Source organism: Orcinus orca, chromosome 8, assembly GCF_937001465.1.
Source record: "Orcinus orca chromosome 8, mOrcOrc1.1, whole genome shotgun sequence".
Classification (NCBI taxonomy): domain Eukaryota; kingdom Metazoa; phylum Chordata; class Mammalia; order Artiodactyla; family Delphinidae; genus Orcinus; species Orcinus orca.
Genome location: NC_064566.1, coordinates 8,392,569 through 8,417,571, shown reverse-complemented (window position 1 = coordinate 8,417,571; position 25,003 = coordinate 8,392,569). Strand labels below are relative to the sequence as shown.

At 39.0% G+C, this 25,003-nt stretch overlaps 1 protein-coding gene across 3 annotated transcripts in view; it reads left to right on the top strand.

Annotated features, from left to right (window-relative positions):
* Positions 1–25,003, top strand: part of RTN3 (reticulon 3) — a 61,451-nt gene that overhangs the window by 31,010 nt on the left and 5,438 nt on the right. For all 3 annotated transcript variants that reach the window (XM_004264255.4, XM_033415112.1, XM_049713510.1), the window contains 3 exons: positions 21,925–22,132; positions 24,075–24,213; positions 24,653–24,722. In XM_004264255.4, the coding sequence (XP_004264303.1) occupies positions 21,925–22,132; positions 24,075–24,213; positions 24,653–24,722 (417 nt within the window). The remainder of the gene's footprint in view (positions 1–21,924; positions 22,133–24,074; positions 24,214–24,652; positions 24,723–25,003) is intronic.

Here is a 25,003-nt window from a genome sequence, read left to right as displayed (position 1 = left end):
TAGCTTTCTTCATTCGTTGTTGTCAAAATTCTTAAAGGTAATTCTTGTGAGTGATGAGGCATGTAGAAATTAGGCAACAATCCAGAGTCTAGTTCTGGTAAATACCTGCTTTACGTACAAAAACAGCTACAAAGATGTTCTTTGTAGGGCTGTTTATGATAGTGGCATATATCTCAGTATCTTAACAATTAGAGATTGTTTGAGTATCTTTTAATATATCTGTACAGTCAAAATACTGTATAGCCATTGGAATTGTTATAGATTGGTGTTTCTTTTTTTTTTTTTTTTTTTTTTTTTTTGCGGTACGCGGGCCTCTCACTGTTGTGGCCTCTCCCGTTGCGGAGCACAGGCTCCGGACGCGCAGGCTCAGCGGCCATGGCTCACCGGCCCAGCCGCTCCGCGGCATGTGGGATCCTCCCGGACCGGGGCATGAACCCGTGTCCCCTTCATCGGCAGGCAGGCTCTCAACCACTGCGCCACCAGGGAAGCCCTGTTTTGTAATTTTAAAGCTTTACTTATATTATTTTTGTTATGCAACTTGTTTCATTCAACATTAGGTTTTTTTAACTCTTTTCATGTTGAAATATGTATAATTCTATTTAACAGCTGTGTAGTAATGAAGTTTATTACTATGTTATTTCCCTTTTAATTAAGATTTGGATTATTTTCCATTTTTTACTATTATAGACAGTGCTGAAGTTAACATCCTTGTACTTGCCTGTTTTTACACACATGCACATATTTCTCTAGGGTTGTTGTGCCACTGCTTATCAGTTTCACTTCTGGGTATGTGCATTATTTTTCTAGTTACTGTCAATTTGCTGTCAAAGTTGAAGTTTCTTCTGTTATGTGAAAATGTTCATAATTAATAAAAACTATATTATTGAATATAGCAGAGTTTTTATTACATGATGAATGCTTAAAGTAGAAAAAAACAAGTTAGAAAACAAGGTTTTCAGAATAATACCTACTTTGGTATCATTAAAAGTGAATCTGTAATACCTACACACAGTGATTCTGAAGTAAGTTTTTAAAAACAAGATCACGATGACTTTTCTTGCAATATGGCCAAGTAGGCTTTCACTGGACCTGATCTTTCTGCACATAACTGTGTCCTCTGGACAGAATTGTGGGGGCAGCGAGGGAGCCCTGGAAACGCTGGAAAATGAGCAAAAGCAGACAGATTCTGAAAAAGGACTGACACTTTCAGGAAGAGATAGCATGAAATTAATTTTCCATTTTTACTGCTTTTAGCCAGAGGAAGGCTGAAGTTGGCACTTGGCAGCTTGGTTTAAAACTTAATAGAAGACTTACCAGAGGACAGAATTCAGGTCAGCCACAGCCATTCGACCACTGAAAAGTGAGGGGAGGAGGAATCCTGGAAAGAAGAGATCTGGAGAGTGACAGCCTAAAATTCTGAGTATAAGCTCTCTATATAAGCTTCTGTTTAATCCCTGAACCACAAAGATAAAAGAACTGAACTAAGATTTGAGGTATTGATTGCCCAGAGAGTTTGCAGTTTGGGTCTAAGCCAAATTTAATTGCATACTAAAACAGAAATATCGGTACTCTGCAGAGGAATATAACAGAGTCCAGAGGCTGTACAGCGTAATATTCACAGTGTCCAAGGTATTATCTATAACTGCACAACATTTTAAAAACCAGGAAAATATAACTTAGTCTGAAGAAAAAAGACAACCAACAGAAACTAACTTCATATGTTAGAATTGAGAAACAGGTTTTAAGGCAGCTACTATAACTGATCAGTTGAAGTAAAGGAAAATATTCTTGCACTGAATGAAAACAAAGGAAATCTCAACTGAGAAATAGAAACAAAAAAGAGCAAAGTGGAATTCTATAATACAGAAGCTAAAATTAAAATTCACTGAGTAGCCTTAACAGTAAAACAGAGATGATAGAAGAGTCAATGAACTCGATGATAGATGAACAGAAAACTACCCAACCTGAAGAATAGAAAGAAAAAAATATTACCAAGCTTCAGGGACTTTTGGGACAATATTATAAGAGCTAACGTGTATAGTTGGAATCCCAGAAGAGAAGAAAGTGAGAGGCTGGAGAAGAACATATTTGAAGATAAAATGGCAGGAAAAAACCCTTCAAATTTTATGAAAAACATATTTACTGATTAAAGAAGCTTAGCAAACACCTATTAGGATAAGGATGAAGAAAACCATACCTTGGTACATGTGTCAGAGGTTCCCAAGACCACTGTCAGGCTCAGTGATTTGCTAGAAGGACTCACAGGATTCAGAAGCTGTTACACTCAACTGTATACAGCTAAAGGACACAGATTAGAATTGACAAAGGGGAAAGACACATGGGATAAAGTCCAGGAGGAACCAGGTGCAAGCTTCCAGGTGTCCAGTAGAGTCGCACAGAGCTGTCCTTAATTCTCCCATCAAGGACATGTGACAACATGTGCGAAGTGCTGCCAACTAGGGAAGCTCACCCAGTCCTGGGTGTTCAGGGTGGCACGCAGTATCCCCATGACTTACCTCAGCTGCTCAGACCCCAGCCACCTAGAGCAAGAACAGGTGTTTGCCATAAATCATATTGTTCAGGTAGACTTAAGTGGTCATGCTGGTACAGCATGGCCCAAGGCCCCAGGTATGCAGAAACACTTATCAGCCAGAACATGCCAAGGGCTCAGAGTTCATCTCCCAGGAGCCAGGCAAAGCCAGTCCTGAAGACAGACCTTTCTTTGGCATGTTCACGTTTGAGCATTCCAGAACTGCCAAGTTAATCCTTTCCTTCCCAATATGTCTTAGTCAAATTGCTGAAATGAAAGATAAGGAGAAAACTGACACATGTAAAGGAATGACCATTATAATTAGAGCTTACTTCTTACCACTAACCACAGATGCCAGAAGACAGTGAAATAACGTCTTTTAAAGTGCCATACAGGGAAAAACGTCAACCGGGATCTCTGTTAAGCAAAAATACCGCGCAAGAATGAAGGCAAAATAAAGACATTTTCAGATAAAAGAAAGCTAAGAGAATCTATCACTAGGAGACCTGTACTACAAGAAACAGTAAAGGAAGTTCTTCAGATTGAAGGGAGTTGATACCAGATAGAAACTTAGACCTTCAGGAAAGAATGAAGAGCATTGAAAATGGTAAATAGCTGAGTAAAAATAAAAGACTTATTTTTTTTCCTCTTCTTTAAAATATGTAAGACTGTTTAAAGGAGAAATTACAATGTGTGCGGAGATTATAATGTTTATTTCATATGACAGTATATAAAAAAACACAAGAGTATGTGAATCTATACTAGCGCAGGGGTTCCTACATTTTTTATGGAGCGGTACAATATTTTAAGTAGATTGAAAAGTCAAGGGTGTATGTCTCCCAAGAGGTGGGAGACTTGGTGCAATCACTATGTTAGTGAACTGAAGACTACAGTCAGAGTGACAGACTGCATAAAAATTCAAGACCTACTTATATGCTGACTATAAAAGATATGTATTAAATGTAAAGACACAGGGCTTCCCTGGTGGTGCAGAGGTTGAGAGTCTGCCTGCCAATGCAGGGGACACGGGTTCGTGCCCCGGTCCGGGAAGATCCCACATGCCGCGGAGCGGCTGGGCCTGTGAGCCATGGCTGCTGAGCCTGCACATCCGGAGCCTGTGCTCCGCAATGGGAGAGGCCACAACAGTGAGAGGCCCGCGTACCGCCAAAAAAAAAAAAAAAAATGTAAAGACACAGAACTTGAAAGGAAATGGATGGAAAAAGGTATACCAAGAAATATATGCATGTATGCCATGCAAAAGTAAGCATAAGAAGACAAAGGGTATTACCAGAAGTAAAAAGTGACATGTTATCGTGATAAAAGATATCAAGACGTCTTGACAGTTGTAAATGTATATGTGCCTAATAACAGCTTCAAAATAAATGAAGCAAAAATTGACAGAATTAAAGGAAGGAATAGGGAGTTCTTTAATCATAATTACTGGTTTTAATACCTGTTTCTCAGCAATTGATAAACCAACTACACAGAAACACAAAGATCTGAACAGCACAATCAACCACCTTGGCCTACATGATACTTACAGAACACTGTGCCCTATAGTGGCATAGTACACATTCTTTTCCAGGTGCACAAGGTATACATTCACCAGTATAGACAATATGCTAGGCCATAAAACAACTCAGTACATTTAAAAGATTAAGGGCATACAAAATATGTTCTCAGACCATAATGAAAAACTGTAAACAATGAAGATATCTAGGAAAATTCCCAAATATTTGGAAACTAAGCAAGTCACTTTTATATAATCTATAGCTCAAAGAAGAAATCATGAGAAAAAAATTTAAATGTTTTAAACTGAATGACAGTGAAAATACAATATATCAAACTTGTGGAATATAGTGCTGAAAGGGAAATGTATGGTTCTAAGTGCATGTATTAGAAAAGAAAAATATCTAAGATCAGTGAGCTAAGGTTTCAACTTAAGCTGGAAAAAGCAAAGCACATCCAAAGGAAGCAGAAGGGAAGAAAGAATAAAGATAAGAGCAGAAATTAAAGGAATAAAAAACATTAACAAAGCCAAAATTTGGTTCCTGAAAAAGATTAACAAAATTGATTTCTTGACTGATTAAAAAAAAAAAAGCAAATACAGATTACCAATATTAAGCATGAAAAGGGGGTTATTTCAGATCCTACAGATATTAAAAGGACAATAGAATATTATGAACAACTTTATGCCAACTTAGATGAAACAAATTCCTTGAAAAATACAATTTACCAAAGCTAACACAATTTCTATTAAATCCATTATTAAAAATCTCACCAAAAAAAGTCGAGGCCCAGTGGTTTTACTGGGGAGTTTTTTCAAGCATTTAAGGAAAAAGGAGAGAACACTTGCCAACTCATAGACTAGTATATGTGTAGTAATACCAAAACTGGAGAAGGACACTACAAAGAAAATTAGAGACTAGTATTCCTATGGAACATAATAAGATGAGAAATCCTTCACAAAATATTAGCAAATCAAAAAAAAAATGTTAGCAAATCAAATCCAGCACTCTGTCACATACAGAAAAGGTATTTGAAAAAGCTCAACATCCTTTTCTGACAAAAATTTTCAGCAAACTAGGAATAGAAGGTAATCTCCTCAGTCTAATAAATGATATCTATTGAAAACTATAGCTGACATTATGCTTAATGCCAAAACATTGGACACTTTCCCCTAACACTGGATACAAGGCAAAGATGCTCACCCTCACCATTTGTATTCAGCATTATACTGGAGGTCCTCCCCTTTGAATTAAGACAAGAAATAGAAATAAAAGGAAAGACTATTGGAAAAGAAGTTGTTAAGCTGTCTTAATATGCAAATTACATGATTGTGTACATAGAAAATCCTAAGGAATCTACTGATACAAAGCAACTGCTAAGACTAATAAGTGACTTTAATTTAGCAAGTTTACAGGTTTTTAGGTTAATACACAAAACTCAGTTTCGTTTGTTATATACTAGCAACAAATAATCAGAAAATTAAAAAGTTTTAAAGTTCCATTTACAATAGCACCAAAGCATAAAATAGGAATAAATTTAACCAAAAGAAAAGTGTAAGACCTCTATACTGAAAATTACAAAACTGCAGAGAGAAGCTCAAGAATTGTCTAAGAAGAGAACCATGCTGTGTTCATGGATTGGAAACCTCGATATCGTAAAGAAAGCAGTCCTACCCAAATTCACCTATGGATTCAGTACAGTTCAGAGTCCTAGAAGAATTTTTCAATAGAAATTGACAAGCTCATTCTAAAATTTCTCTGGAAGTACACAGACCTAGCAAATCCAAAGCAGTCTTGAAAAAGGACAAAATTCAGGGCTTGGAATAGTCCAAGACATTATAAAACTCCAGTAATAAAGACTGTGGAACTTGCAAGAGAGTCAACAAGTAGGTCAAAGAAACAGAGAATCCAGAAATAACACATTACCAAAAATTTGGCAACTTAGCACAACTTTACTATCTCACAGTTTTCAAGGGTCAGGAGTCCAGGCACAGCTTAGCTGGATCCTCTGCTCAGGATCTCACCAGGCTGAAATAAAGTGTGATTCTGAAATCACCAGGTGTGAACCAGGGTTGGGATCTCATCTGAGGCTCAGGGTTCTCTTCCGGGCTCACTGATTGTTGGTAGGATTCACTGGAGGTTGAAGGACCGGATCCCTCTTTTCTGGCTGGCTGGCGGTGGGGCGGGGATCGTGCTCAGCACCAGGAGGCTGCCCTCAGATCCTCGTCTTGCAGCCCTCTCGCAACATGGTAGCTTGCTTCTTCAAAGCTGTCAGGAGAATTTCTCTCTAGTCTGCTGCAGGATCTCATATAACTGAAACTTAAACACGAGTGTGACTATCCCATCGTATTTACAGGGTCTGCTCACGCTTGGGGGTAGGAGGAAGTATTATATAAGGCATGTACACCGAGGAGTAAGAGTCTTGGGGCCATGTTAGCATTCTGCCTGCCACAATCCCTACTTCATATGATATGCAGAAATGAACTTAAAATGGAACAGTAAAAACTAAAATCATGAAACTTTTAGAAGAAAGCGTAGGAGAATATCTTCATGACTTGGAGATAGGCAAAGGTTTCTTAAGTCACAGAATGCACTAGCCATAAAATAAAGGATCGGTGAGTTAGACTTCATCAGAAGTAAAACTTGCTCATTAAAAGACACCACTAATAGGCAAGCCATTGACTAGGAGAAAGTACTTAACAAAACGTGACTGATGAGGGACTAGTATCCAGGAAATATTTAAAACTACATTTCTACAATAAAAGTGCCAACAGCACAATAAAAGAAATTGGGCAGAAAAGATTCTGGCACTTACAAAAGATATACAAATAACCAATAATCCAGTGAAAATGTGTTCAACTTCACAAGTCTTCACATAATTAAAATCAAAATAAGTTAATCACTACACATCCACCTGAATGGCTAAAATTAAAGACTGACAACAACTAACTCTCAAACTATTGGTAAGAATGTAAAATAGTACAGATATTTTGGAGAAAGGTTGGCCAGTTTCTTAAGAGAACTAAACATGCATGTGTCCCATGACCTGGCAACTCCACTGCAGAGAAATGAAAACATTCATACAAACACTCGTATATGTTCATAGCAGTTTTATTCATCACAGCTCAAAGCTATTCATCGATAAAGGAGTAGATAAACTGTGGTATAGCTAGTTATCTTTTGATACTTGCAGCAAATACGGGTGAATCTCAGAAATTATGAATAGTGGAAGAAGCAGTACAGAAAGGATTCATACTGCATGATTCCATTTATATGAAATCGTAGAACAAGCAAACTATTCTATGTAGGGAAAAGAACCAGAGCAGAGCAGTGGCTACTTCTTGGCGTGTTGTCTGGGAAAGAACATGAGAAAACTTTTTGGGGTGATGATAATGTTCTGTAGTTTGATAGGGTTACATAGGTGTGAGCATGTGTCCAAACTCAGCGAATGTATTGTATATTTTATTGTATGTAAATCTTATATCAAAAGAAAAACAGTAAATATTGAACTTTGTTAATGATATGCAAGCTGAAGATCATTTCCTGATATTTGTTATTTACTTTGAAATATATTTTTAAAAATTGGGCTAGTGGATAAGAGGAACAGATACATAAGTAAGCATAGTAAAACATTAATGATCATGGTGATGGTTACACAACAATGAATGTACTTAACGTCACTGAACTATATACTTGAAAATGGTTTAGATGGTAAATTTTATGTTATGTATATTTACCACAGTAAAAAAATTAAAGTAAGACATTGCTAGTATTGAATAAAAATCTAGGTAGTGATTATATGGGTGTTCACTCTAAACGATTTCTAATGTGCTATATGTTGGGAGGAAGTTAAATCTTGGGGGGAATAAGGCAGAGTGGAGAAATGCTGTCCCAGTTACCGACCAGATTCCCATTTTTTCCGTGAGGGAAACAGTAGAGCTCCCAGGAAAATAGAATGAGATCTCAGAAGTCAAGGGTATGTATATTACCTAATACTTCATTTTTAAAATTTCTTTTGCTTATTACTGGTAAGGATTTTAGAGACTATGAGCTGTTTTTTAGAAGAAAACAATTTTATCACTTATTACGATAGTCTGAAACCATGTCACTTATCTGCCTTACTTAACAAACTGTCAAAGAAGCATACAAGTCCAAGTGTATTGGAACCATAGGAGAAGTGTCGTGTTACCAATAACAAGACTAGCATCGGAAGATTGAATTAGAAATAAATGTGTGCAAAGGGCATAAAATCACTTTTTTAAGTTTGGGCTTTCACAGTTATTAGCAATTAACGTGTTTTGTTTAATTTTAGATTGGATCTGGTTATCTTCTGCAGACTTAAGTGTAGACTTTCTTAGTTGGAGAATTAAGTAGTTGTGAAACGTGCAAATAGCCGACTGTACCTAGAAAAAAAGGATAGAAAACTAAAGGCAGAGTTTTGTGCCTTTATCCTTTCCGTCATGATTCAGCGCTGCATTTATTATCTATATATTCTGTAGATAACTTAGTTCACAAGTTCACATATTCAAATACACCTAGTTATTCTTTTGGGCAAGGGTAGTCAGGGCCATTTTGTCTTCTGTGCTTTTAAAATCTGAAATTGAAAGCAAGTGGGGTTGTTAGGTTATTTTAATGAATGAAAAACTTTTCTCTTGACCGTCTTTGAGAAGAACGCTAGCTTGGAAGGGGTTCCTACAAATTTCTTTGGCCTGCTGCCAGGTGCATCCGTGGCCAAAAGCATGTATGTTTGTCTTTGTCGGTGACAGTTTTGTATTTTTTCAGTGATCCTTCTGTGCCATTTTGAGTGGAGTGTCTTTGGTAAGCATAAATCTGTAGTAGAGCAGACTATTAACCCATTTCAGCAGCCACAAAATTTGGATCTGAGTTTATAAACACATTATCCACAATGTCTTTTGCAACTCAAAAAGTGGCTTCACTTATTATGAACTATTAATGCAAAAGTAACCAAAGAAAAGAACTAATCAATGTGAAAATGTCTGCATACTTTTCTTTACATGAGTAAAGAACTGCCCATTTCCATTGGGCAGTTCATATAAAAGACTGAACTGCCCATTTCCATTTCCCCTTTTATTACTGAACAGTTTCCCTTTTGGGGTCATAAATCCTTTTTTTTTTTTCTTTTAGCTCTTTCAGTTACATTTAAATCTTAGAGATGTATATTTACAAATTTTGTAAAATTAGTGCACAGAAGATAGAACATGTTGTATGGATCCTTAGTTGGTGATTTTTTCTTGAAAATGAAAAAGATGGTAGACTACTAAAGGTTTACCTTGAAATTTCTTGCACATTTATTCCTTTTCAGCATAAGCATTTGAGCAGCCTTTCTTTTCTTCGAGGTGTATACTTGGGAGAGTGAAGTTTGAGAATGGCTTTGGGAATGGTTGAAGTTGTCATGAAACCAAGAGATTTCCCCAGATTTAGGAATGAAAATCAATGGTGCTGCTGTTCTTTGAATTGGCAGGAACCAATTTTTTTCCCTCTGCCTTGAGATTACCTTTGGATGTGTTAGTGCCCTCTTTTGGTGTAAGAACAGTACTGCATCCTTAAATAATAACGGGCAAGAGATAGACATCCTTAAAAGTTTTTAAAATAAAAAGTATGCTCACATTATAGAAGATTTGGAAAATAAAAGGAAGGAAGGAATCAGTCATAATTCTACCAGCAATATAAACACTCTTGGTGAATACATACATTGATTGTCAGATGCTTCATCTGCCATTAGCAAAATAATCAAGGTAACTGAGAAATTATTGACTTTACTTACATAAATTTATACAGAGAAGCTGTATTATATATTGAAATGGATTCTAAGAAATACTTAGTTCAGCTCAAGACTTTAAACATGTTGAAACATAATTAGAAACAAGGGTCTTTCAAATGAAAATAAATTTTAGGTCATGTGATAACAATGGTAAAGTTATAACTGAAAAGTAAGGAAAACACTGACTTTGCACTTCTGAGAACTTTTGGCTTTCGTTTTTTTTTCTAGTACCCATTGAACTAGCTTGGGTCAATACTCAGGACTGTGGAAGAGGCTGGCCAAAGCTACTTCTGTCTCTGTCAGGTAGTGTACTAGAGTGGCGGTTTCTTAGCCCAGTGGTTCTCAATTAAGATCTTCTTTTCCTGTGGGTAGATTCAAGGAGGTAGACTTTGTCAGGCCACGGTGTTTGAATGTGGAGGGTCAGGGAGAAGGAGTGGTGAGCCCTGTTTCCGTAACTCTGTCTTGGGTTACTGCATGGAGGGTAGAATAAATGGGGTTTGAGGTGTTATGAGGTGCTTCTAAGTGATCTCTTCTGTTTCCACCTCTGTGTCAAAATCTCCTGAATCTATGCTAGTCCAGCCTGCCCTTGTAGGCCCACCTGTCGTATTGCATTTACCTCCTGGCCCTCTGCCTCCCTCCCTTTTACAGGCCATTCTCTTTATTTAATCATAGTGCTGACAGTGTAACTTCTTTTTCATTGGAAATTTTATGTGGAAGCTTGGTATGTAAAATAGATCAAAGGAGCTGATTTGGTTGAAAGGGTCCCTAGTAATCCCCCAATCTTAATTTCTTTTTTTTTTTTTTTTTTGCGGTACGCAGGCCTCTCCCGCCACGGAGCACAGGCTCCGGACGCGCAGGCCCAGCGGCCGTGGCTCATGGGCCCGGCCGCTCCGCGGCACGTGGGATCCTCCCGGACTGGGGCACGAACCCGCGTCCCCCGCATCAGCAGGCGGACCCCCAACCACTGCGCCACCAGGGAAGGCCCCCAATCTTAATTTCTTAGTATCATAGCAACAAAGAGGAAAGGAAAAAAACTTTAATTCTCTGTAGCAGATTTTAACTTTAGTTCTTCAATTTTCCATTTTAATTGTAGCAGGAATTAGCAGTCAAATGAATAATAATAGCTGACGTTTGTATTACTACCTAATCAGTAGTGTTCTGAGTGCTTCTACAGATTAACCCATTTAATGCAGGCAACGTCCCTAAAATCCAGATACTGTATGATTCCATTTTGCAAATGAGGAACCCAAGGCACAGAGAGGTTAAGTGTCTTGCTCAGAATCACACAGCTAGTAAATAGAAGAGGATGTAAACCCAGGCAGTCTGGAGCAGAGTTTGTTCTTTGCTGTACTGATTCTGAAGCTGGGGATAAAGCAAAAAAAACCCAAAAAAACTTTATTGAGGTATAATTGCTATGTATACACCCGTGAAACTATCACCACAATCAAGATGATGAACATCTCCATCACACAAAAATTTCATTGCTCCCTTTTTTTTTTTTTTTTGCGGTGCGCGGGCCTCTCACTGTTGTGGCCTCTCCCATCGCGGAGCACAGGTTCCAGACGCGCAGGCTCAGCGGCCATGGCTCACGGGCCCAGCCGCTCCGCGGCATGTGGGATCTTCCCGGACCGGGGCACGAACCCGTGTCCCCCGCATCGGCAGGCGGACTCTCAATCACTGCGCCACCAGGGAAGCCCTCATTGCTCCCTTTTAAAATCTCTCCCTCCTGTCAGACAACCACGGATCTGCCTGCTGTCACTAGATTGGTTTGCATTTTCTAGAATTATATATATATGGAATCATAAAATATGTGTACTGTTTTATCTGGCTTCTTTAACTCAACCTAATTTTTTTGAGATTCATCCATGTTGATGAGTGTATTACTGAGTGGTTTTCCATTGTATGGATATACCATTTGTTGACAGACATTTGGGTTATTTTCAATTTTTGCTGAATTTTTGATTTTCCGTTTTGCTTATTTATTTTACAAATAAAGCTGCTATGAACATTCATGTCTTTATATGGACACAATGTATTCTTTTCTCGGGTAAATACAAGTGAAATGGCTGGATCATAGGATAGTTGTAGTTAACTTTGTAAGAAACCGCCAAATTCTTCTTCCCAAAGTGGTTTGCATTAGTTTATATTCCAGCCGGCCGTGTACGAGAGTTGCGGTTCTTCCGTGTCCTCACCAGCATTTGGTATGGTCAGTCTTTTTATGTTTTTGTTTTGTTTTTGTTTTTTGTTCTTTTGCGGTACGCGGGCCTCTCACTGTTGTGGCCTCTCCCGTTGCGGAGCACAGGCTCTGGACACGCAGGCTCAGCGGCCATGGCTCACGGGCCCAGCCGCTCCGCGGCATGTGGGATCTTCCCGGACCAGGGCACGAACCCATGTCCCCTGCATCGGCAGGCGGACTCTCAACCACTGCGCCACCGGGGAAGTCCTGGTATGGTCAGTCTTTTAACACTAGACATTGTGCCAGGTACATAGTAGGCTCTCATTGTGGTTTTAATGTGCATTTCCTTAATGACTAATGGTGGTAAGCATCTATTCATGTGTTTACTTGCTATCCATATATCTTCTTTGATGAAAAGTCTGTTCAAATTTTGACTAGTTTTTATTGTGTTTGTTTTTGAGAACGGGTGTGTGTGTGTGTGTGTGTGTTTATACACATTCTGGATACAAGTTGTTTATCAGATACATTCTTTGCAAATACTTTCTCCAGTCTGTGGCTTATCTTTTTATTCTTTTAACAATGTCCTTCAAAAAGAGCGGAAGTTTTGAATTTTGATGAAATACAGTTTTTCAGTTTTTTCTGTTACGTATCAAATGTTTATTGTTGTATAGAAGAAATTTTTCCCAATTCCAAGGTCACAGAGATTTTTGTTTGTTTTCTTCTAGTAGTACTGGGTTTACATTTAGGTCTGTGATTCTTGTGTGTTAATTTTTACATGTCATGTGAGGTGTTGATAAAAGTTTGGGGATTTTTGCATATGTATATTCTGTTGTTCTGGCACCATTTGTCGAAGACTCTCATTTCTCCCCTGAATTGACTTTGCCACTTTGTCAAAAAATAGTTTGTCCGTATATGTGTGGGCCTGTTTGTGGACTTTGTATACAGTGTCATTGCTCTGTTGCCTGTCTTTAAGCCAATACTACACCATCTTGATAATGGTGGCTTTATATTACCCTTGAAATCAGACAGTGTTAAGTCCTTCAACTTTGTTCTTCTTCACAGTTGTTTTGGCTCTTCTAGGTCCTTCGCATTTCCATAGGAATTTTAAAATCAGTTTGTCTATTTCTATTTTAAAAGCCTACTGGAATTACTTAGAATTATAGATAAGTTGACACCTTAGCAATTTTGAGTCTTTTAACCCCTGAAAACAATACAGCTTTCCATTAATTTAGGTCTTCATCTGTTTCTCTTAGCAGTATTTTATAGATTTCAGTGTACAGGTCTTATACATCTTTTGTTAGATGTATGCCTAAGTATTTCATATTTTCATGCTATTGTAAATGGTGTTCTTAGCTCAGTTTCTTATTGGTTAATACTAATATATGGAAATATAGTTAATTTTGTGTCCTGCAACCTTGCTAAAACTTACTACCTTTTTTGTAGATTCTGTCAGATTTTCTACATAGGCAGTCAGGCCATCTGGGAATAATGACAGTTTTACTTCTTCCTTTCCAGTTTGATGCCTTTTAATTTATTGTTCTTGATTTACTGCACTGGCTAAAACCTCTAATACAGTGTTCAATAGAAGTAGTAAGAGAATATCCTTGCCTTCTTTCATTAAATATGATGTTAGCTCTACGTTTCTTGTAGATTACCTTTATCAAGTTGAAGAGATTCCCTTCTGTCACCTAGTTTGCTGAGAGGTTTTATCAAAAGGGATATTGGATTTTGTTTTTCTGTGTGTTTTGAGACGATCATATGGTTCTTCTTCTTTAGTTTGTTGATATGATGAATTATATTGACTGATTTATGAATGCTAAACCAGTCTTGCATTTTTGCAGAAAGACACTTGGTCATGATATACTCTTTTTACATATTGTTGGGTTGCATTTGCTGAATTTTTGTTAAGAATTTTTACATCTGTGTCCTGAGCAATATTGGTCTATAGCTTTCTTTTCCTGTAATGTCTTCGTCTAGTTTTGGAATCAGGGTAATGCTGGCCTTATAAAATGTGTTGGTAAACATTACCTTCTCTTCATTATCATGGAAGAATTGTGTAGAATTGCTATTATTTCTTCTTCGGTGTTTGGCAGAATTCCCCTGGAGTTTTCTGAATGGGAAGTATTTTATCTATAAGTTTTGTTTCTGTAATATGGGACTTCTGTAATATGGGACATAGATATGGGACTATTCAGTTTATCTGTTTCTTGAGTGAGCTTTGATAGTCTGTGTCCTCTTCATGTAACATGTCTAGTTTATTGGCATAACATTGATCATAATATTTCCTTATCCTTTTAATGTCTTTAGAATCTGTAGTGATGTCACCTCTCTGATTCCTGATATTGGCAATTTGTGTATTCTTGCAATTTTTTTTGACCAGTCTAGCTAGAGTTTTATCTATTTTATTGATATTCTCAAAGAACCAACTTTGGTTTCATTGTTTTCTCTGTTGTTTTTCTGTTATCTGTTCATTGAGATCTGCTCTGGTTTTTACTCTTTCCTTCCTTCTGTTTACTTGGCGTTCAAGTTGTTCTTTCTCTAGTTTTTTAAGGTTGAAACTGAGATTACTGATTTCTCATCTTTTCTAATATAGGCACTTGGCTGGATCTCACTGGTTTTGATTTTCATTCAGTTCAGAATACTCAGTAATTTCCCTGTTGATTTTTTTCTTTGGTCTGTGAGTTGTTTAGAAGCGTATTTAGTTTATACAAAGTTTAATATTGGTTTTCCCAGTATCTTTCTGTTATTGTTTCTAATGTAATTACGTTATAGTCAGAAAACATGAAAGTGTCTTGAATCCTTTTCAAGACCCAGAATTTAGTGTATCTTGGTAAATGTTCCACATGTATTTGAAAAGAATGTATATTCTGCTGTTACTGTGTGGAGTGTTCTTTCAAATGTCAAGAAGGTCAAATTGGTTAATAGCATTCAAGTCTTAGATTCTTATTGATTTTCTGTCTACTTATTCTGCCAGTTATTGAGAGAGGTGTTGAAATCCCTGACTATAATTGCAGGTTTGTCTGTTTGTTTTTTGTTTTTGTTTTTTTGCGGTACAAGGGCCTCTCACTGTTGTGGCCTCTCCTGTTGCGGAGCACAGGCTCCGGACGCGCAGGCTCAGTGGCCATGGCTCACGGGCCCAGCCGCTCCGCGGCATGTGGGATCTTCCTGGACCGGGGCACGAACCCGTGTCCCCTGCATCAGCAGGCGGACTCTCAACCACTGCGCCACCAGGGAAGCCCTGTCTGTTTTTTTAACACCTTTATTGAGATATAATTCACATACTATACAATTCATCCATTAAAGTGTACAGCTAAATGGTTTTCTGCCATCACCACTATCCAATTTTAGAACATTTAGTCCCCCCACAAAAAAGTGATTGCTAATACCTGTTAGCAATCACTCCCCATTTCCCATCACCACCACCACAACCCTAAACAACCACTCATCTACTTTCTCTCTACAGATTTGCATATTCTAGATGTTTTCTATAAAAGGAATCATACAATATGTGGTCTTTTGTAATCAGCGTCTCACACTTGGCCTGATGTTTTCACGTTTCGTCTGTGTTGTAACATGTAGCATCAGAACTTTATTCCTTTTTATTGACAAGTAATTATTGCATTGAATGGATATACTACATTTTATTTGTCCATTCATCAGTTAATGGGTGTTTAGATTGTTCCCACTTTTTCCCTGTTGTGAATAACGCTTCTGTGAACATTGGCGTACACAGATTTTTGTGTTGTATGTTTTTATTTCTCTTGGCCATTTGCTTAAGAGTGGAACTCCTGGGTCATATAATAACTCTATGTTTAACTTTTGAGGAACTGCTAAATTGTTTTCCAAAGCGGCTGCACCATTTTTCATTCCCACTAGGAATGCATGAGGTTTCTAATTTCTCCACATCCTTGCCAATATTTGTTATTGTACTTTTTATTATAGCCATTCTAGTGGGTTCACCGTGGTTTTGATTTGCATCTCCCTAATGACTAACGATGTTAAGCCTCTTTTTATGTGCTTACTGGCCATTTGTATATCTTTGGAATGTCTATTTGGGTCCTTTCTCTCTTTTTTTTTTAACATCTTTACTGGAGTATAATTGCTTTACATTGTTGCGTTGGTTTAACAAAGTGCATCAGCTATATGTATACTTACATCCCCGTATCCCCTCCCTCTTGTGTCTTCTCATTTTTATTATGTTTATTTTTTTCATTTAGGCTGTTCTTTTTATTATTGAGTTATAATTCTTTATTCTTATATATATATTGGACACAAATACCTTATCAGATAAGTAATTTGCAAATATATTCTCTCATTCTGTGAAGTTTCTTGTCATTTTCTTGGTACTACTTATAGCACAAAGGTTTTTAATTTTGATATAATCCAATTTATCTATTTTTTCTTTTGTCATTTGTGCTTTTGGTATATCTGAGGAACCATTGCCTAATCCAAGATCAGAAAGATGTGCTCCTGTGTTTTCTTCTAAGAGTTTTAAGACACTTTCTCAATTTTCTGAAACAACCATTTCATATCTTTTTCTCTCTCCATAAACCATCTTCACCCCCCTGCCCTCTTCCAGCTGATGACCTCAGCTCCCTTTTGTTGAGAAAATAAAAACATTCAGACAGGAGTCCCTCCTCTTCCATTCTTCAGATCCGTGAATGGGCCTGTGTCTGTGTCTCTGCATCCTCTTCACTACGTTACTCTAACCAGGATCAGTCCCTTCACCTGGCCTCTGGATCTCCATCCCTCCTTTCTCCTGGACTTCACGGCTTCTGCTCCCTGTCTTCAGTCTCCCTTGCTTGTGACTGCATAGAAGCGTGCTCTAGTGTTTCCCGTATGTTAAACCATCCCTTGGCTCTGAATGTCTCTACTCGCCTTCACAGCCAGGCTTCTTAGGCATCTTCTCTCACACTGCCTCCATGTCTCACCACTGATTCCTCTTCAGCCCCCGCCAGCTGTTCACTGAACAGCTTTGATCAGATCTCCAACTATCTCCATATTACTAAGTCCAGGATCGCTTTTTTCCTTATACAACCTCAGCAGAATTGGTATTCAGCCTCAGCAGAATTGGCCCGTTTCCACATCCTTCTCCACAAAGCACTCCTTTCTCAGCTTCTGTGATGCCGTACATACTCTCCTAGTTACCCCCTGCTTCCTTGGTTATTTCCTCTGTTTCCTTTCTCTAGTTCCTCTACTTTTACTCAGCTACTAAATATCGGAGTACCTCAGAATTAAGACTGGGCCTTCTTCCCTATCAATACTACGTAACCTCGTCCATTTCTGTGACTTCCTTTTTTTTTTTTTTTTTTGCGTAGTTGGCAGTCCATGACTCTTAATATTATTTGTATGCTGATGATTTCCAAATGTGTATCTCCAGCTCAGACGTGTCCTGTTTGCTTCCCACTGGTAGATCTAACCACCTTCTTTATGGATGTCTCTAGACATCCATCCCAAAACTAACATGGCCTATACTCCGCTCTTTCTCATCTCAGTAAATGACACCACATCCATCCGTTTGCTCAGGCCCCAAAACTAGGTCTCATCCATATTTCTTTCCCCCATCACCTCCCATATCCAGTTCATCACCAAGTTTTGTCTGTTCTGCCTCCAAAGTATAGCCTGTCCACTCTGCTCCATCCTAACCTTATCTAAATGACAATCATTTCTTATTTGAAGCCTGGTGTTAGCCTCCTAGGGAGTCTCTCTGCCTGTACTCTTGCCCCATCCCAATCCATTTTCTATACAGCAGTAAAAGTGTTCCTCTTTCTAAAATATATCATGTTGGGACTTCCCTGGTGGCGCAGTGGTTAAGAATCCGCCTGCCAATGCAGGGGACACGGGTTCAAGCCCTGGTCTGGGAAGATCCCACATGCCGTGGAGCAACTAAGCCCCTGCACCACAACTACTGAGCCTGTGCTCTAGAGCCCTCGAGCCACAACTGCTGAGCCCGCACGCCTAGAGCCCGAGCCCGTGCTCCACAAAAAGAGAAGCCACCGCAATGAGAAGCCCACGCACCACAAGGAAGAGTAGCTCCCACTCGCCTCAACTAGAGAGAGTCCGTGCACAGCAACGAAGACCCAATGCAGCCAAAAATAAATAAATTAAATTAATATATATATATATATATATATATATATATATATATATATATATAATGTTATTCCCCTGCTTGGCAATCTTTAGTGACTTCCCATTTCACGTGAGGTAAAGTCCAAGCTCCTTACTTTGCTCTGTGAAAATACTCCATGATCTAGTCCCTGCCAGTCTCTCCAGCCTTATTTCACACCGCTCTCCCCTTCACTCACTACATACCATCTACACTGGCCTTCTGTCCTCCCCTAAGGAATGCCAAAGCCCACCACCACCATCCCCAAGAGCCTGTGCACATGAATCTTCTAGCCTAGAATACCCTTCCCCTGGCTTTTTTGCATGGCCTGCTTCTTATCCTTCATGTCTCACCTTTAGTGTCGACTCCTCAGAGAGGCTTTTCCTGACCACTCTACCTACAGTAGTGCGTGTGCGCACACACATTACTCTCACCATAGCACAATGGGTTTATATTCTTACAGGCCTCGGTTACAAGTGACATGTATCTTGTTTGTTATTCATTGCTTCTCTTCCCCGCTGGAATGTGAGTAAGGACCTTGTTTGCTTTGTTTACTGTTGTGTTGTATTCCCAGTTCCTAGCACTTGCCTGGCACGTGGTAGCCACTAAATTAAAGCTTACTGAAAGAGAGAAGGATGGGAAAGGAAGGAAAGAAAACACGTTAAAAATAAGGAATTTCCTGTTTTAAAAAGTCTTACACTGACATAGTAAGAGCAGTTGAATAAAAGTAGAAGAGAAGGGCTTCCCTGGTGGCGCAGTGGTTGAGAGTCCGCCTGCCGATGCAGGGGACACGGGTTCGTGTCCCGGTCCGGGAAGATCCCACATGCCACGGAGCGGCTGGGCCCGTGAGCCCTGGCCGCTGAGCCTGCGCGTCCAGAGCCTGTGCTCCACGACGGGAGAGGCCACAACAGTGAGAGGCCCACGTACAGCAAAAAAAAAAAAAAAAAAAAAGTAGAAGAGAAAAAGAACATTTCATGGAATCGAACCATTGCAGCCTCTTGCTGGTTTCCTGGTTATGAAATAAACACTAAACCTAAGTCTAGTGGCTTCACATTTTAAACTTTCGGCATCTGTCTCCTTTCTTGCTTTTCCTACATGTGTTTCATCCTCCTAACTCTCCCTCAATGTTTTCAGACTATGCCTGTTTCCTTTGTTTGATATTGTGTTCTCAGAATCCTTGGTCCACTGTACTTGCTAGGAGTTAGGTGCAGAAACTTGACTAGTTTGAAAGGGGTTATCAGAAAACAAATGAAAGTTGTGATTATGCCATCTCTTGGTCATTAGCTTAGCTTAGCTCATGTTTAAGGATTCAGCAACAGCTATGAAGAGCCTGCTGTGGATAAATAAAGTGACAAGTGCTCTGACGAAAAATAAGGCAGAATGAGGAGATAGATGAGTGATAGAGAATGAGGAGGAGAGGATGTGAGAAAGGGTGGGCAGCCTCTGAGGCGGTATCCTATGCACCAGGACCTGAATGGGGTGAAGGAGCAAATTGTGGGAAGTTGTGGTCAAAGAGCATCCCAGAGGTTTGTCGTATTGAACCATCTTTTCCCAGCTTTCCCTCTCTTATCCCCCTTCTAATCAGGATGTTCCTGCTTCTAGCCCACACCACAATTCTACCGTTGTTTTTAAGGCCGAGCCCAGGGCCTTCCATACTGTTATGCAGCTTGTATACTGCACACCTACAGGGGGCACCAGTCACATGTGTTATCATTGTAGGTTTGACTATTTCGTCACGGTTTTCCAGCAGATGGCAGTAAAGTTCACGAGGAAGGGTGGCTTCTTCTAATTTGCACAAAGGTAGATTTGCATTTAGGCTAACGTTTTTATGCCTTTTTCCTTCTCTAGTACATTAAGGTCTTTTTCTTTCTAGGCCCAGCCTTATCCTCTAAGCTTTTCTCTTTCTGTCCTTCTTTCAAATATTTCAAACTTAAAGAATTGTAAGCACAGTAAGAAAAACTCCCATATAACCTTTGCTCTAGTTCACCAGTTGTTAACATTTGACCACTTTTGCTTTCACTCCCTCCCTCTCTCTATAGAACATGTTTTTTCCTGAACCATTTAAGAACTGCTTGCAAATGTCCTTCCCCTTTATCCCTAAATATTTTGGAGTATGTTTCCTTCAAACAGAAATTGTTTGGAATTGTTTTGTGTAGCCACAGTATATTTATTGAATTTAGGAAATTCAACATTGATACAGTACTTTTATCAATTATATAGTGTACATTCAATTTTTTTCACTTGTCCCAGCAATGTTCTTTATAGCTGTTTTTACCCCCTTATCCAGTCTATGATCACAGTTTGCATTTATGTGTTGTCAAGTCTCTTTACTCTCCTTTTTTTTTTAATGTTAGAGCTTTTTTTTTTTTTTTTTTTTTTTTTTGTGGTACGCGGGCCTCTCACTGCTGTGGCCTCTTCCGTTGCGGAGCGCAGGCTCAGCGGCCATGGCTGACAGGCCCAGCCGCTCCGCGGCATGTGGGATCTTCCCGGACCGGGGCACGAACCCGTGTCCCCTGCATCGGCAGGCGGACTCTCAACCACTGCGCCACCAGGGAAGCCCTCTTTACTCTCCTTTAATCTGAAAAAGTTCTTCAGCTTTTTCTTGTCTTTCATACCACTGATATTTTTGAAGCATACTGGTCAATTGTTCTGTAGACTTTTCTCAAACTGGTTTTATCTGGTGCTTTCTCATTAGATTCAGGTAATATGGTTTGGCAAGAATACCATTGAAGTGATGTGCCGTTCTCAGTGCATTACATCAAGAGGCACATGGTATCTGTTTGTTCCACTAATAAGCATTCTGTGTTGAAACTGTTCTTGTAGCCATATGAACTGTGACATACATATATGGATTATAGTTAAAATTTGAGTGTTTACCATGTGTTGTGTACAGTGCTAATAAGCATTCTGCATACATTAGCTCTATATGTTCCTTAAAACAACTCTAAGAAATAGATGTCACTTTCTTCATTTTATAAATGAGAAAACAAAGGTTTAGAAGGGTTAATTAAGGTAACATGGCTAAAAATTACCAGAACTCAAACTCCTGTCTCTCCAATTCCAAAGTCCTTACTCTTCTTTAAAAGCAAAGAGTAGCACAGAAGAAACTTGCATAGGGCTATTAGTGTTGAAGTTAGACTTCACGGATTGAAATTCAAATGTTGTGTCATTGCTAGATTGGAGGTAATTGCTAGCCCTCACACTCGGAGTTTTTGAGGTGTCTTTAAGGAGAAGAACTTAGATTTTTCCAGTTTGGATTTCCCAACCATAAGACCCACTTGCCTGAGACAGTCTTGGTTTATACCTGTTTCCTAAGTTATTAACAGTGTCCCCATTCATTTTCAAAAGTATCATCGTTTAGTAATTGTATGATCCCCTACCCAAAATCCTTCCTTGAGTTCTCTTCAGATCAACATAGAGACTGGTGTTTCATTGTAACCAACGCTAACAGAACTTGGTATGTTTTTATAAGCATGGTTTGCTTAATTTAGTCAACAGCAAGATTTTCCCACAGTTGCTCTACTGAAACATTTAAAGTAAATGATGTTTTACCCCATCGTACTTCAGTAGCCACGACTAAAAAGTCAGTTTCTAAGTTTCTGTAAACCTGTCCAGAAACCAAAGGTACCTTTGGCAGTGTGAATCATCATCCCTGATGTAATTTGATTTTCATTTATCATTGTCTTCAGGCAGGGGTGCACCTGTAATTGAACGCGAGTGTAATGCTTCTCCAGTGTGCAGGACACAGCCAGGGAGAACAGTCCTAGCCTTGTGGCTCATGGGTGTTCATATAACTTATGATCCGTTTTCCTTTGGCAGTGCACGACTTAATTTTCTGGCGAGATGTGAAGAAGACTGGGTTTGTCTTTGGCACCACACTGATCGTGCTGCTCTCCCTGGCAGCTTTCAGTGTCATCAGTGTGGTTTCTTACCTCATCCTGGCTCTTCTGTCTGTCACCATCAGCTTCAGGGTCTACAAGTCTGTCATCCAAGCTGTACAGAAGTCAGAAGAAGGCCATCCATTCAAGTGAGTTGAAGTATCACAAGTAACACTCTACAATTTAGGGAAGGGATTCACTGAGGCTGGTCAGATCTAAATGAGACCTGATTAAAAATCAAGAATTATAGGGTCTAATGCAGCCGATCGGTGGCATGAAGCATCAGCTTGAGACCACCTTGTGAAGTGAACACGTTGGGAGCCAGGAACTCTTTAACAAACTAGAGGCTCACCACAAAGGACTGTCTGAATTCCTGAGCAGGGTCAGTAGGGAAAGCAGAGCATCTAGGACAGCACTCAGATGGGGTCCCAAGTACATGTTTAAGCCGCCATGTAGTTAACTCTTAAAACAGCCTTGAAATCTTGGTGTTGAGGCTGCATTCTTGGCGATACCAGAACTCAGTGTGTTTACTCTTGGTTTTATTACTGATTTCCTTCCTGTCTCTCCTTTAGTTTCCTTAATACCAGGGGCAGGTCTTGATTAAGTCGGGAGGTCATGCATTTCTAGAATCCAGTTGCTAACCTTTCCTACTGTGCTATGACTTTAACAAATGTTTTCCTCACGCTTTTCCTCTTGAAAGTCTTAGACCATAAAAACTTTAACATCAGCAAATGACAGGGTTTTTTTGTTTGTTTGTTAGTTTTTAATTTACTTTCAAAATGACAGTTTTTTAAAACCTCTTCTCATGGAAAAAGAAACACTTCTGTGATCTCTCAGAACTCTGACAGAACAGGTGTCTGGCTGCCGCGCTGGTCCTTGTATTTTCTCCTGGTGAGAATAGAAGCGATCATTTAAACGATATGTGACATTTAAAAAGTTATGTGCAAATTAGTTTTAACAAACCAACAGTTGTTGGTTGGCGGAGTGGGTAAATTTTACTGTTTTGCCACAAGTTCCAGTGTGCTAGCAGGGCTTTTTTCCCTTTTGCGTGACACCGTCATGGATTTATAAAATGTGTTTTGCTAAGTTGTATTAATTACAGCATCTAATTTTTATAACTTTTGTATTTGGTAAATATTTTCTTAAAAAATAGGAAAGAAAAACATGTCTGTTACTCTTCTGTTTTTCCCACAAGACTATAGGCTCTTTAAGGCAAAAGCAGTTTTATCTTTCCTGATATCTCTGCACCTAGCAGAGGGTCTGGTACTCAGTAGGCGCTCAGCACGTACTGAGCGAATGAACAGATCATGAGCAGATGGTTGTATCTCAATTCTGTAATGCGTCTGGGGACAGAACCCAGGTCTTTTTGTTTTTTTAACAAATATTTTATAATGCCTCCTTTATCATTTTGAAATGAAATTCATAGATAATATACCATACAATATACCATATAATATAATGTTATATAATATACCATTGTATGGTATATTATATAACAACATTTTAAAAATTGATCATTATTATAAAGAGTGATAAATAGAAAGCCATTGACAATAAAATAATATGTATTCCAGTCAATATTTAATTGCTTGGACATAACTACACCAAAAAAAAACCCATAATAAAGACTTGCACATACATGTATAATCTCCCTTATAGGTGTGATTTTCTAAAATGATGGGAAAAAATCTTGGTAAGGTTTTAGCGTAAACAAAACACAGTTTTAGACAATTCAGGATATGTTAAAACTGTGGGAAAAAATACTTTGCTTTTATATGTTCTGGGCTCTTGATAATTATAAATAAGTTCACCTTCATGAATATCCTGTGAGGCAGTAAAAGTTATGCAGGACATAGGGCAGTTCTTTTTTGTGCATGACACTCCCACACTGCAGACATCTGGCAGCTTTGTCTCTGCCCACTAAATGACAGTGGTGCCCCCACCCCACCCCATGGCAGCACAAAATGCCTTTGCAGATTTGCTAAAACACACCCTTTGGGGCATTTCACACTCTAAAGAACTTCTGTGCTAACAGAAAGAGATCTTCTCTTGCCATGTCAAATGTGTGACTGTTGTTTCTTCTTCTGGAAGAGCCTACCTGGATGTAGACATCACTCTGTCCTCAGAAGCTTTCCATAATTACGTGAACGCTGCCATGGTGCACATCAACAGGGCCCTGAAACTCATTATTCGTCTCTTTCTGGTGGAAGATCTGGTTGACTCCTTGAAGGTTAGTTGCCTCTACAGCTTTTGGTGGTGAGGCTGAGGAAAATCAGGGACTAGGTTATAATTCAGAGGAAAAGCAGTTAATAGGATTTTGTCAGACAAAAGCAAAGGTATGCTTTTCTCAATCAACTGTAAAAATGGGGACAGGAGTTAGTAAAGGAGGTACCTCTGCGCCTGGAGAACTAACATCAGAACAAGGCTAATGTATTGATAATTGACAGAAATGCAGTTACAGTCTGTTTGGGGGCCTGAGAGAACTATAGAATTCTTTTATGCACCCTCAAATGTATAGTACAAATGAGGTAACCTTCATTTTGAAATTATTTATGGCATACATCACTAAATTTATGCAGACTCAGTTAGCTAGAGAAGAATGGCATCAATTAACCTGAACTTTGCGTTACGATTATTCCTGCTTAACCCTCTGATGTTGGCCTTCACAGCTGGCTGTCTTCATGTGGCTGATGACCTACGTTGGTGCCGTTTTCAATGGGATCACCCTTCTGATTCTTGGTAAGATGGCAAGGAAAATGTCTCCAGGCTCTATGAAGTAATTGGTAAGAGTAAGAGCAAAGATAGATGTCAGCATTGCTCCAGTCCTTCCACATTGGCCCAGCCTTTAACGTCCATAGAGACCTTGACCTCAGAGGAATCTGTGTTTATGGCCACAGGTTTATTAAATGGTCCTACCTAAAAAGAAATATCCAGACAGCTAGAAATAAAGGAGAGTTGTCTAGATTTGGTTTAAATATGGGGATCTTATTTGTAGAAATCATTTTCATAATTTGGAAATT